Here is a 14,411-nt window from a genome sequence, read left to right on the forward strand (position 1 = left end):
CCCCGCCCCCCCAGCCCCGCCCCGCCCCCAGCCCCGCCAAATTGGGCTTCCATCCAACATTACTAGACAATCAGAGAACTTCAAGCACACTCACGCTCTCACTACAGAGCAAAGAATTCCCGGCCTCGGTCACAATGCCCCTCAGCAAATCAGGAGATTCTGCGAGACTCAAGTCGCTCCACAATGCACATCCTTAGCCCAGTGAGCGGGGCCGGTGCGGAAACGCTCAGCCAAGGCCACTTTTTATGCCACTGAGCTTCTAGGAGATTGCCTGTGAGGTCAAGTGCAGAGGTACGGGGAGCTCCATCCCCACGTGGCCTGAATTTCCTGCTGGTGCGGCCTAAGTGGCCCAAATCAGCTCCCAGCTGGGAAGCCCTTCTCCCCGCCCCTCCCCTCCGAGGTCCCTCCCACCTGGAAGAGGTCCTCAGACTCTCTGCCTTTCCCGGGGCTTGTTCACTGTTGGAACGAAGACGATGATGCCTCCTCGTAAAAGATGGAAAGGGGGGGGTCTTATGCCCCACGTCCCCTGACATTCAGAACCAGGAATTACAAGCCCATTTGGGACACAGCCCATGCGTGCCCCCGCACACACACGCCACCGCGTGCTCGCGCACACACACGCCACCCTGTCCCCGCTCAGCCTCCACACTCCTCGAAATGAGATTTCTGAAAATGTCCTCAGGACCAGTAGGAGAATGAGCTGAGGGTGAGACGGGGAAATTGAATCATATGTGGGTGTCTGGATATGAGAAGTTAAATCTAATGAAAATTTTATCCAGTTGAACCAAGAAATCAGAAGCCGGGCCTTTACTCCCGTCAACAAGAATACAGTGAAAATTAAACCAACGCGGCTGCCATTTCCCATTGACCTTGTTGCCATGGAGACAGCCTTCTAGTGTCAACAACTGGGAGGCATCCAAACGGGCTCATTCACTCCTGGAGAGGCGTCTGGTGGCCCCTCTCCTGCCCACCTCTCTCACGTGGTTCCTCTGTAGGGTGACCACAGGTCCGGGTTGCCTGGGAGCGTCCAGGTGACACCATTGTCCAGACAAATTATCACAGTGCCCGTTTCTGTCTCCAAGGGGACCTGTCTGGACAGCAGTTAAACAGTCACCTCTGTGTGGGTCTTTACGGAGAGTTGAGTCCCTGGGTGGGAGCACGGGATGAGCACAGGCTGCTGGGGGCCAAGAGAAAGGCCCCCCAAAAGCCTCTGTCGGGAGGTGGGGGGATTTTCTTTGTCACCAACATGCCACTTGTCGCCTGCTCGACACAGCACCAAGAAACCTCTTCCTGTGCAAAGAAAGCCAAATGTCCGTCCCAGCAGGTGCCACCTGTGCTGTTACCGTGGTGACCCAAGCTCCAGCCGATGTGCCTATATCCTTCCAGAAGTTACAGCCCCACAGAGAATAGGAGGGCAGGCAGCTTGCTCTCACCAGCTCCTGGGGCTGCCTCAGCGTGAGGGGCCTTCCAGAGTAGGCCTTTCTGACCGTCTAATTCCTTTCCAAAGTGTTCCAGGCATGACGTTTCAGAGCAGAAAGGGTCATCTCACTCGGGGCCCTCAACCCTGTCCTGACTCAGATCTCCTGCGGACGCCACTGAATCGGAATCCGGGGTGTGGGACCCACTTGTGTCTTTGAAGTCCCTTGGGGAACAGAGACGTGTCATCAGGTGAACCAGTGGGAGGCACCCATTTTACAGATGAGGAAGCGGAGGCCAAGAGGAATCAAAGATCTTCCCAAGATCACATGCATGTGAGGAAAAGAGCTGCGGCCACTGGGGCCCCTGACCCCTGGCCAGCGTGGTCCTGCCGGCCTGTCTCCCACAGGCTCTGTTTTGTTTTCCTTTTTTTAATATTTTATTTATTTACTTACTTACTTATTTATTTTGCCATGCAGCATGCGGGATCTTAGTTCCCCAACCAGGGATCAAACCCATGCCCCCTGCAGTGGAAGTGCAAGGTCTTAACCACTGGACTGCCAGGGAAGTCCTCCCCCACCACCCCCGACAGGCTCTGGATGTTCCTGAATCTCAGCCCCTCCCTCCCGTACAGCTAGCCAGGCACTGAGCTCAGAGGTTCTCCCTGCCCTTCAGGAAAGTTCTACCACTGCCTGGGGCAGCCACCTCAGGAAGCAACATTTGAGGCTTCAGAGGACAACAAAGAAGACCGCCTCTGGGCCCCCCACACACATCCCACCCCCGTCTGTGACTCGGTGTCCCCTACCCACCCCATCCGACGACCTCCAACGACTAGAAATCCAGACAAGGAGCCAAACACTGCTCCCACGATTCCCATGTTCTCTGGGAAGAGTCTTTCTTCGGGCTCCCTGTCTTTAATAGTAATTTCCCGTAACTTACCCCGGTGGGCTCCGGTGAACGAGGCCGAGGACCCCTCCGGGAACCCCAGCGGCCCAGGTTCAGATGCTGAGATGTTCTCCCACGGGCCTCCCTCCCTCTCTCGCTTTTTCTCCTCCAAGAGCAGGTGCACAGCAGGCCCCGCCTCTCACTTCCGGCCCCGCCCTTGGGAGGCCCAAGGCAAGCTTCCTCTGCTCTGGTCTGGGTGGCCGCACATTCCGGCCTGGCTGCCCACCTGGCCCTTCTGAGGCAGCCGGCACCCTCCATAGGGCAGGAGACAGCTGGGTGGGCGGCGGGCTGGGGGACAGAACCTGGCCTAGCCCCAGGGGGTCTGGGTTTCCTGCACACTCACCAGCCCCCAGGAAATCGCGGAATCCCTCTCTCCAGGAAGTGAAGTGAGTAGAAAGAATCTCGGCCTTCTGATGGGAGTAGCCCTCCCTCCCCGGCCTGTGATTAACCGTCCGGCCATTCCTTGGTCCAGGAGGGATGCAGCCTGGGAAGACCCATCCGAAGCAGTTGGCTCAGTGGAAACTGCAACCCCTCCCCACCCTCACTTATCTGCTGAGTGACCTTGGGCAAGTTACACAACTTTCCTGAGTCTTGGTTGTCACATTAATGAAACGGGACAATAATTCGGCCTCAAAAGGATCATTGAGAGATGAGAGATGTAATCTCTAGACCAATGGGTCTCAAATTTGAGCCAGCATCGATTCCCCTGGAGGGTAGGACACAGATTTGGGCCTCCTCCCCAGAGTTTCTGATTCATCCTAGGGCTGAGTGGGGCCTGGAAATGTGCATTCCTAACATATTTCCAGGTGATTTTAGGGCAGCTGGGACCACCCTTGGAGAACCACTGCCCAGTGCTCTGTCCACAGTAGATACTCAGTCAAGGGTAGATATTATTGTGATTTATTTCTTTTTATAATGGAGTCAACATATAAGGAACCTAGCACAATGCCTAGCAGGTAGTGTCGGTTCAGTAAATATTATTTTTGTTGTTATTATTGAGATGTGAGCTCTGCTTACAGTTCATTGGGGGAATTAATAAATGGATGAAACAAAAAGGGAGCAGTGCTGGAGAGGGTTTGAGTGACTAAGAAACCACCCATTCGTTTATTCACTCCACCAGTCTTCGCTGAGCATCTGCTATGTGCCAGGCATGGTTCGAAGCATAGGGGATAGAGAAGGTCCCCTGGATAACATCCTGTCCCCATAGTCAGACTCTGGCTCCAGTGGGGACGAGATCTAGAGTAACCAGGAGGGCCTCCAGGGGGAGGTGAGGCTTGAGCTGGCATGTGCTGGATGGAAGGGTAAGATTTAAAGCGGCAGCGAAAGTGACGCCAAAGCTCAGCCTCTGTGCACCAGTGCCTAATCGAACCTCGGAAACAGAGTTTTGGGTGACGTAGAAAAGAACAGCTTTATTGCTTTGCCAGGCAGAGGAGGGCACAGCGGGCTCCTGCTCCAAAAAACTCCGTGTCCCAACCCGGGAGGATTTGATGAGTTTTATAGCAATAGTTCAAGCATGGGGTTGCTGATAAGATTAGAGTGTGTGCAGGGGCTGCACCCCTCCAATCTGGTCTCAGGTGATCTCTTGATGAGCTTCTCTGGTTCCTCTAATCTCGCCTCAGGTGGTTGCTTGGCCGTTCCTCCCTTGTTTAGCAACTGTTCAAATCTGCCCTTTGGAACTCAGGGAAGGTCATGGAGTCTGGAGTCTGCTCCCTACAAACAAGAAATGGGGGACAGAAAGGTTTCTGTGCCCAGGAGCCCCACAGGGTCCTGCTCGGTTTCAAAAGGAGGCACTCTGGAAAGATCTCAGTGCCCCTCAAACATACACACCCAACGTGTGCAGCACAAGGGCAGGGTGGGTCTCTCCCAGGGACATGTAGGGCTCAGGCCTGAACCCTGATGTCAGCTGGGGCTCCCATAACAGAACACCACAGATTGGGCAGCTTAAGCCATAGGAATTTACTTCTCACAGTTCTGGAGGCTGGAAGTTCAAGATCAAGGTGTGGGCAGGGGTGGTTTCTGTTGAGGCCTCGCCCCTTGGCTTGCAGTCGGCCGCCTTCTTGCTGTGTCCTCACATGACCTTTCCTCTGTGTGCTCGCCCCTGGTGTCTCTTCCTCTTCTTATAAGGACACCAGTTCTGTTGGATTAGGACCCACCCTTAGGACCTCATTTAACCTTAATTATCTTCCAAAAGGCCCTATCTCCAAATATACTCAAATTGGAGGTTAGGGTTTCAACCTAAGAATTTTGGGGGGTACACAATTCTGTCCATAACAGAGTGACAGGGCAGCTCAACCTGGGGTCAGTTTAAGCCTACCTGGCCAAAGCTCTCCACCTACAACCCCCCACAAGGCTGGGATGGAGCAGGCATGCCCCAGGCAGGGGTGGGGGGTTCACCCCCATACCTTCCCCAGCCCCGTCCTCCAGATCTCCATTACACTCTTCCCAGCGGCTGGCTGCCTCTTGGGTGAGTTGCTCATCAGAAAATACTCTCCAAAGCGTGGGCCCATGCTGTTGTCACCGATTTCCTTTTGATTATTCAGATTAGTGTTAGCCCGGCTGCCCAGTTCTGGGAGGTCGTCAGGGTGAGCATCGTGTTCAGGCCACGTCAGCACCGTCGGCTTGCAGACCAGTCCTCCCACAGGGCCTGCTGCACTCTGCCTGGCAGAGCCAGTGTCGGGCCCAGATGCAGGGGTCCCTGGGCAGCAGCAGGACCATGGGTGGAGCCGCAGAAGTACCCTGCAGCACCCCACTTGCCTCTGGCCAGTGTGGCCCTCTGGCCACTCCTGTCCCGTGCAGGCCTGTGAGGAGTCACCCATGCCCGCCTTCTCCCTCTCTGGTACCTTCCTTGCCCCAGCCTTCCTGGGCACACAAGACAGGCCCCCCTCCATCACCTGAGCAGCCCGGGAGCACCGTCCAGACCTCCTGCATGGGGAGCTTTAGAGGCTCCCCGGCCAGGGATTCGGCAGGAAACACTCAGGCCACCTCCCACCCCCAGGCGGCCGACTGTGGCCTGGGAATGAGGAGCCGTCCACCGAGACTCAGAGAGCAGGGGGCACGATGTGGCCCAGAGCCACAAAGAGGTGATTTGGGCGGGGGGAGCGGGGGGGGGTATTCCCTTTTCTCTTTCTGTGCCCTCCGCCCCAGTTCATGACCTTACATTTCACCAACTGTACCTTTAATGGGTTTCCCTTTAGCTGCTTTCACGGAGAAGAGGCAGTGGAGGGGGAGGGGCCAGCGTGCATGTGTATCAACCTTCCTCCCGTAAAGCACGCTTTTCCCTATAGAAATCTCCTTTCCCATTGATTCATTACGTGTCGGGAAGCGGAGCACGACATGTTCAAAGCTGTCTTGATAGCATTTGATATTCGGTACTAACAACTCACCACCTCTGAGGAGGGGGGTGGGGGGGTCCTCTCCCCTCCCCCACCAGAGGGGGAGGGAGGCAATTTGCATATTGGATGCGCTAAGACAGTAGGTAATTTGCATTAAGCATCCAGAAATTCTCTGCTTGCAATCTGTCACCCTTCACTGGGTTTTCATTTTATAACCTTCACAACATGAGGAGACGAACAAGAAGCAGGAAGAACGCAGGAGCGGCGCCCGCACGGGGGCTGGAGGAGGCTGGTCTGAGCGGCAGTTGTCAGCACAGGGGGGGCCTGGTACAAAATGCCAGAACATTCCAGCAGAGGCGACTGGCAGTCCAGGGGTTAGCGAGCCCACCCAACGCCAGCACCCCAGACCTTTGGGTGGGGTGGTGTCCTGCAGCCAGAAGCCAGAGGTGGGGCTGCCTGAGCCTAGCTCATGTCTCCAGAGATTCAAGTTCAGACGGGTGGGCCAGGAGAGGGTTCCCTGAGAACACCTGGTCTGGCTTTGCAACGAGCCCCTGCTCCAAGTCCTGCACAGGTGGAAGTGCCCGTAGTGAGCTCTGGAGATGCTTCTGGTCTCACACTTGCAGAATCTGCAGACTCGGCTTAAGACAGAGCCCTGCGTGTGCCATCCTGACTGCATGCGAGGAACTCGTGCAGAGCTTTAAAGAAAAGTCTGGGCACCCCTCCGGAACCTCTGGTGGGCTGGGGCAGGGGATGGACAGCTGGGACAGGACATCTGTGTACAGCGGTTTGAGTCCTGCCCTCTGGCCCCCACCCTCAACCTCTGTTTTCTCATCTATAAAATGAGGATTCTGGAAAAGGTCCTCAGCCAAGGCGGGCCCAGGTGTGAGGGCACGCCCTGACCCCTAAGTCCTGCCTGGGCCAGGCCCCTTCTGCTGTGATCTGTTTTCCATATTGGATTTCCAGGTAGAGGTTCATTTGCGAAAAGTGCTCCACAGGTATGATGAGATTTGCAACCCCCTGGCTTGGGCTGAGGTGGGCCTGAGCCGGTGGGAGTGCATGCAAGCTTCCTGGGGCTGCCGGAGGTTTTCCCGAGGGATCCCAAGGGGAGGCGCCGTCCACCTGCAGAAAGGTGGGCTGCAAACACCCAACCCCGGGGCATGCGCATCACACAGGGCTCCAAACAGGCGCCCATGACTTCAAATCCAGGCAGCTGAGCTAGCTCGAGGCAGAAGCCACTCAGCCACCGTCCCCTCTCAATGACCTGCCAGAATTCGGGACCACCAGGAGCAGGGCTGGGGCCCCAGCACTTTTGAAGAAATGAGCGGCAGAGCCAGGAAGACCTCCTGAGGGGCCCGAGCCTCATCAGAATGGAGTGGAGGCGAGGATCCTGGGCGAACACCTGGGCAGGTGCATGGAGAGGAGAGAAGCGGCGGCCTCAGGGGGTTCCCAGCAAATCACGACCCTCACACCGGGGTTTTCTTTGAAAACCAACTGAAGTTCTACATGAAAGCGCAGGAGCACACAAGGAGCTGAGGCATGAGACGGACGGCGCCGTGGAGCTCTCCCTGCAGCGTTCCAAGGCTGAGCCGTCTGTGGATGTCACAGCAAGAAGCTGCCTTCTCCAGGCCTGTTCCCAAAGCATTGGCCAAGCTGCAGGGCAAGGCCAGCATCGCGTGCTGTGTGTCACCGTCGTTGCCATCATCAACATTAACAGTTATGACAACAGCTACTCTTGGCGGGGTCCACACGGAGTGCCAGGCAGGAGAGTGGGTTTCCTCCGGGCCACCCTGTGAGGCAGATACTCTTGTATTCCCATTTTGCAGGTGAGGAAACTGAGGCTCAGAGAGGTTTAGTGACTTGGCCAAATTCACACAGCAAGTACAGAACAAAACCTGGACTCCAATCCACATCTGAATCCAACCCAGCTCCTACCCGCTGTGTAGACTCTCCCTGTGTGTCTCCTTGTGCCCCTCAGAGAGCAAAGGCAGGCTCTGCGAGTTATGACAGTTCTTCCCATGTAGTCCACGTGAGATCAGGAGAAAGCAAATTGTTCTTGCGCTGGCAAAGCCCCTGGCCTCTCTCTAACCTGACCCTGTGCCCTGATGCCCTGCTCCCCCACTCAGACCACCAGCTCCCACCGTCCACCCCCTTCATAGGGACCTGGGTCCCTCCTGAAGCCCCAGGCACCAGCTCCAGCCCCGGGGCTGTGGATTCACTGCCTCTGGATCCAGGCCCCCAGAGCCACCAGAGAGGCCCCCCAGGCTCAGCCCCCCGCCTCTCAGCCAGGTCTGCTCCAGCTGAGAGAACACAGCAGGGCAAGTGGGCGTGAAACTCAGTCAGTCCACACACCCAGCCAGGCAAGTCGGTTATTTTAGACTTTCAGCCCCATCCTGCCAGGCAGGTGGGGAGCTCACCCTCAGTCATGCTGGGTCCCCCACTCCAACACCAGGGACAGCAGGGGTCCAGGGTCGAGGAGGGTGGAGCCAGAACCCCAGGGCGGCCGTCCGGGTGGCCGGCCATCAGGGGGCACCCACTGTGCCCGATCTGCCATCCCTCGAGGCCGGGAAGTCTGATGAGAGCAGGAAACGGAAGCACTCCCCCTCCGCCACCCGTCGGGATGGGAGCCATTCTCCCCGACCTCCACCACGTCTCCACATCTCCACGACCTGCGGTCTGGAGAGGTCCCTCAGCCTCCGGCACCTCTCCTTCCCCATCCTCGCTCCCTGTCCCCTCCACTCCAGGACCCCTGGAAGAGCCACCCGATATACTTGGTCTTTGCGAAGAAAAAAAGCAACTCCCTGGGCCATCTACTGCCCCCGCCCCCACCACCATGTGCCACAGGAAAGGACAGGAGGCAGAGGGGGCACACAGAGGTCCCGGGGGGCGGGGTCTGGTGGGGCAGCCTGGCCCTCCCTTCTCTACCCTCCTCTCTCCGCCACTTCTTACGGCCATCCCTTCATGGTGCCTGGAGCCAGCGTCCCAGCAGAGAGGGGGCCGCGCTCAGGGCGGGCCCAGGTCCCGGCCCTCGCAGGATTCCCCCCGCAGCCGTGGCCTCTGACCGCCCTGCCTCTCTCCCCACAGTCCACGGCATCAAGTGGACCTGCAGCAACGGGAACAGCAGCTCGGGCTTCTCGGTGGAGCAGCTGGTACAGCAGATCCTTGACAGCCACCAGACCAAGCCACAGCCGCGGACCCACAACTGCCTCTGCACTGGCAGCCTGGGTGAGCGGGGTCGCCCCCAGCGGGCACGTGGGCAGAGGGGGCGCTGCCAGGCAGCGGGTGTCATGACCACAAGGGGAGAGGGGTCAGCCAGGAGCCAGGCCACGGCACAGCACCCAGGGCAACTCTCCCTTGTCCTGCCCGGCGGGGCTGGCGCTGCTGGAGGGCAGCCCACTTTGGGCAGGAGAGAGCAGTTTCCAGAGAGGTGCGCCCTCTAGGAACGTGGGCAGCAGAGTCAGGAGTGCGCAGGGTTGGGTCTCTGTCCACATCCACCCGTGGCAGGTGCCCTCCGGGCCCTGGGATCTCAGGCGGCAGCAGCAGGACCCCCAGGTTCCCGGGCCGACACAGGCTTTTCTGGGAGATCAGGCCTGAGTCAGTGCTACCACTCAAGCTAAACCTCTTGCTTCCACCTCTGTCTCCTCCAAGAATGTAAAGCGGCCCACATCCTCTGTCCTGATGTGTCTGTGTTTCGGATGATGGTATTTGCTCTTGGAAATGTGGTTCTTCTCTCCCCAGCTGCCTTAATTAGCTATTTCCATTAGGGGGTCATGTCACTTCTCTGCGAAGTCCTCACACACTTAGGGATCTTGGTGAGTCTGTAACTGGCTCAGGGGAGAATTCACCCTTTTATCAAAAGCAGAGTCACCCTTATCAGATGGAATGAAAATTACGCAGGAGTGGAGGCCTGGGGGCAGAGCCTGGAGTGCAACTTTGCTCAGAAACGCTCAGAGCCTGAGGTTCTTTCTTCTCTGCCACTGAACTGGGGGTTAGGGCTGGGTCCTTGCTCAGGTCTTTAGAAGGATTTCATCCCACAAGGAGCCAAGGATACGCCCGGGCTAGCTAAATGGAGTGGGGGCCGGGGTGGTGGCCCCAAATACCTTTCTGCCTCTGGAATAAAGTCTAGAACCCTCTTTGGTCCTGGGGCCTAAGAGCTAGTCCAGGCAGAGTACATTGCTCTCTACCCACCGCACCCCCAGCTCCCTACCATCAACCACCGGCTTTCAGTCCCAGAGGGGCTTCCTGGGACACTGTGGCCTGAACAGGCATGAAAAGTTTCAGGGGAGGGGAGAAGGCCCCAGCCACCGTCCCAGACTAAGCCATTCCAGTGAGTGAGTATATGCCTCGGAAGGTGGGAAGGCTTTTCCTGGAGAACGGCATTCTCCCCAGCCTCCCCTTCCCCACCTCCTATGCACAGGGGCTCTTCAGTTACTGTTTGAAAGGAGCATCAGGGACAAAGGCCCACAGTCCGGAGGGTGGTTACATAGGGCACCTGAGAACCCGGGGTGGGGTAAGAGGGCCTGTGTCCTTGAGTGTCTGTCCCACGGCAGCCCTGAGGGGCCAGAGCCGGCCTGGACTCCCAGGCTGGGCTCTGCCAGACCCCAGCGCTCAGGGACGGGGCCCACTGCAGTCCTAGCTCTGACACTCTGCGCGTGTGTGTGTGTGTGTGTGTGTGTGTGTGTGTGTGTGCGCGCACGTGCGTGCGCACGTGTTGCGCTTCTGATCTCCGCAGGAGCGGGCAGCAGCGTGCACCACAAGTGTAACAGTGCCAAACACCGCATCATCTCGCCGAAGGTGGAGCCGCGGACGGGGGGTTACGGGGGCCACGCGGAGGTGCAGCACAACGACGTATCCGAGGGCAAGCACGAGCACAGCCACGGCAAGGGCTTGAGCCGCGAGAAGAGGAACGGCAAGGTGGCCAAGCCGGTTCTGCTGCACCAAAACAGCACCGAGGTCTCCTCCACCAACCAGGTGGAGGTCCCCGACACCACCCAGAGCTCCCCCGTTTCCATCAGCAGCGGGCTCAACAGCGACCCGGACATGGCGGACAGCCCCGTGGTCACGGGCGTGTCCAGCATGGCGGTGGCCTCCGTGATGGGGAGCTTGTCCCAGAGCGCCACGGTGTTCATGTCTGAGGTCACCAACGAGGCCGTGTACACCATGTCCCCCACCGCAGGCCCCAACCAACACCTCCTGTCGCCCGACGCCTCTCAGGGCCTCGTCCTGGCCGTGAGTTCCGACGGCCACAAGTTCGCCTTCCCTACCACGGGCAGCTCGGAGAGCCTGTCCATGCTGCCCACCAACGTGTCCGAAGAGCTCGTCCTCTCCACCACGCTCGACGGGGGCCGGAAGATTCCAGAAACCACCATGAACTTTGACCCCGACTGTTTCCTCAATAACCCAAAGCAGGGCCAGACGTACGGGGGCGGAGGCCTGAAAGCCGAGATGGTCAGCACCAACGTCCGGCACTCACCACCGGTGGAGAGGGGCTTCAGCTTCACCACCGTCCTGACCAAGGAGATTAAGACCGAGGACACTTCCTTCGAGCAGCAGATGGCCAAGGAGGCCTACTCCTCGTCCGCGGCGGCCGCGGCTTCCAGCTCCCTCACTCTGAGCGCCGGCTCCAGCCTCCTGCCGTCGGGCGGCGGCCTGAGCCCCAGCACCACCCTGGAGCAGATGGACTTCAGCGCCATAGACTCCAACAAGGACTACACGTCCAGCTTCAGCCAGACGGGCCCCCACGTCCACCAGACCCCTTCCCCAAGTTTCTTCCTGCAGGACGCCAGCAAGCCCCTCCCCATTGAGCAGAGCGCCCACAGCAGCCTGGGTGACTCTGGGGGCACCTTTGTGATGCCCACGGTGAAAACGGAGGCGTCGCCACAGACCAGCTCCTGCAGCGGCCACGTGGAGACACGGATTGAGTCCACTTCTTCCCTCCACCTCATGCAGTTTCAGGCCAATTTCCAGGCCATGGCGGCGGAAGGCGAGGTCACCATGGAGACCTCGCAGGGGGCCGAAGCGGGCGAGGGCCTGATCAAGTCCGGGGAGCTGCAGGCCTGTAGCTCCGAGCACTACCTGCAGCCCGAGCCCACCGGGGTGATCCGCAGCGCCGGCGGCGTCCCCCTCCTCCCGGGCAACGTGGTGCAGGGACTCTACCCCGTGGCCCAGCCCGGCCTGGGCAACGCCTCCAACATGGAGCTCAGCCTGGACCACTTCGACATCTCCTTCGGCAACCAGTTCTCTGACCTGATCAACGACTTCATCTCCGTGGACGGGGGCAGCAGCGCCATCTACGGGCACCAGCTGGTGTCGGCGGATGGCGCGGCGCTCCCGCAGTCAGAGGATGGGGCCCGTGCCCCCTTCACCCAGGCAGAGATGTGCATCCCCTGCTGCAGCCCCCAGCAGGGCAGCCTGCAGCTGAGCAGCGCCGAGGGCGGGGCCAGCGCCATGGCCTACATGCACGTTGCCGAGGTAGTCTCGGCCGCCTCAGCCCCGGGCACCCTGGGGATGCTGCAGCAGAGCGGACGGGTGTTCATGGTGACCGACTACTCTCCAGAGTGGTCTTACCCGGAGGTAAGCTGTCACTGCCGTAGCCTCCCGCACCAGCCTCACCTGCCCACCCGCCAGCACCCAGCGAGGGATGCTCATTTGCGTGTGGCTGCCCTTCCCTCGAAGCTCTGGACCATGCAGTTGTCCCCTCCCTCTGTCCCCATGGCGCCCGAAATACCCCCAGCTCTCTCCGGTGTTCTCAGTCCTCACAGGAGCAAGTAGCTTTAAAATCAGGGGTCTCCTCGGAGGCCAGGTGGCCCTCCCAACTCTGCCAGAGCAATGTTTGCTGTCACCGCTGTCACCTGGCCAATGTCTTAAGATTCCACCTATGTTTTGCTTTGCCTTTTTTTTTTTTTTTTTTTTTTGAAAAAGCATCCTAGGGCTGCTGGGAAAAAAAATTGGAAATCACCGCTATAGACGATCTGTATCCATTGCTTTTGATTTGTTTCACAAAACAAAGCAAAAACAAATTCCCATCAAATTGAGAGGGAGGGTACAGCTTCCAAAGAGTCATCTGTGAGATTTTGGTGGTATATCCAGCCTCTACCAAATCAAAGACAACCCCCCACCCCACAGTCTGTCTCACTGCCGGAGGGGCTGAGATCTGACGTTGAGAATCACTGCTCCAAAGCCCAGGACCGCAGGACGACCCAGGTCTTGCCACGGTGGCCCAGGTGCTTAAGGAAGGAACCTTTGCTTTTCCTCTGAGGTAGAATGGCGTAGGAAGGGGACAGAGTGGTCTGAGTGTTCCCTAGCCTCCTGCTGCCCACTGGGACACGATCCCTGACCCCTCCCAGTGCGCCCGCCAGGTGTTTGGAGAGCAGCATATGGGGGCCCAGATCGGCACTTTCTCCCCTGGGAGGTGGCTGCCCACGGCTCCCGTGGCTCCACTGCCACCTTCCCTAGACATTAGGGCAGGGGCTGCTGCCCCAGACACCAAGGGAAGGGTGCTCCTGAGAGACCCTGAAGCTGATGGGGTACCTCAAGGCAGTGATGCAAACCCCGCAGAAGGTCTTCCGACATGGGTAGAGCAGGGATGCTGGCTAAACCGGTGCACGTTCCAGCCCCAGGTGCCGGCAGGGGCTCCCAGGACGATGCCCGAGTTGGGACAGGCTTAACGGGGTTCCCTGAGAAGTGGAGCGTTTCGGCTTCCCAGTCTCCCCCGGGCCCTGGTGAAGGTGACACTGAGGCCCAGGGTGGAGGGCACATCTCAGGGGGCACCCCTGGGTGTCAGTCCCAGCTCTGCTGTGATTTTCCCTCCCTTTGCTCACCTATCAAGTGGGGGTGATAATAGTACTTGCTTCTTGGTAAAGTCTTTGACCCATAGTAAGTAATCAATAGTTTATGGTTATGTTATTGGTTATTGCTCTGTGGCCATCACAACTCACGGCCCACTGTGCTCCTTTATGTGTCCTCCTGCCTCAGCCGTGGCGAAGGGGCTGCTCACTGTGTATGAACGCCCCCAGCTCTCAGATGCCACCTCAGCCCAGGTAGCGGCCCCCCCTTGGGACAGGAGCATCCCAGAAATACAGCAGGTGTAAGAGCTGCTCTGCCCGTGCACTGTGTCCTCGGGCAGCAGGCTCATCACAGCTCAGGTGTCCAGAGGTGACTGCCCTACGTGGTGAGGGGCACGGCGCTGGGGCTGGACAGTCTGGATTCAAATCCTGCCCCCCCACTTTACTAGCCGGTGGTGACTTTGGGCAAGGTCGCTGCCTTTCCTGTCTCTAAGACTGGGGCAATACTAACGCTTTCCTCACTGGGTTGTCAGGACTGAGTGAAGAGCTCCAGCGCCCTGCCTCTTCCACCCACCTCCAGGGACTCCCCCTACCCCCACGGACCCCCAAGACTCCAGAAGACTGACTCAGTTTCCTCTTGGCTCGCTGTGACCCCATCCCCTGGGGTGAAAGGTCAGCTCAGCCCAGCAGCTGGCTCCCCACGGGGATTAAGAAAGCAATTCCGAGGGGCTGGGAGGGAGGCCTGGGACTGGGGTTCAAGGAGGTCAGAGCTGGGAGTCGGGGCACTGCCTCTCGGGCCTGCCTCCTGGGCCTCAGTGTTGTGATCTGTCAGTGGCTGAGCAGGGGTGGCCTCAAGGCCCTCCAAGTCCTCCGACCTTGGAGATCTGGTCCTTCCTCAGGGTGCTCCGAGGCACCCCGGTGCCTGTGTCCTTCAGCA

The 14,411-nt window shown here is 58.7% G+C and overlaps 1 protein-coding gene across 2 annotated transcripts in view; it reads left to right on the forward strand.

Moving 5' to 3' along the window:
- Positions 1-14,411, forward strand: part of CAMTA1 (calmodulin binding transcription activator 1) — a 927,002-nt gene that overhangs the window by 822,798 nt on the left and 89,793 nt on the right. For both annotated transcript variants that reach the window (XM_007453302.1, XM_007453303.1), the window contains 2 exons: positions 8,775-8,915; positions 10,423-12,263. In XM_007453302.1, coding sequence (XP_007453364.1) covers positions 8,775-8,915; positions 10,423-12,263 — 1,982 coding nt within the window. The remainder of the gene's footprint in view (positions 1-8,774; positions 8,916-10,422; positions 12,264-14,411) is intronic.

This window comes from Lipotes vexillifer, unplaced genomic scaffold (assembly GCF_000442215.2).
Source record: "Lipotes vexillifer unplaced genomic scaffold, Lipotes_vexillifer_v1.1 scaffold575, whole genome shotgun sequence".
In the NCBI taxonomy this organism is placed as follows: domain Eukaryota; kingdom Metazoa; phylum Chordata; class Mammalia; order Artiodactyla; family Lipotidae; genus Lipotes; species Lipotes vexillifer.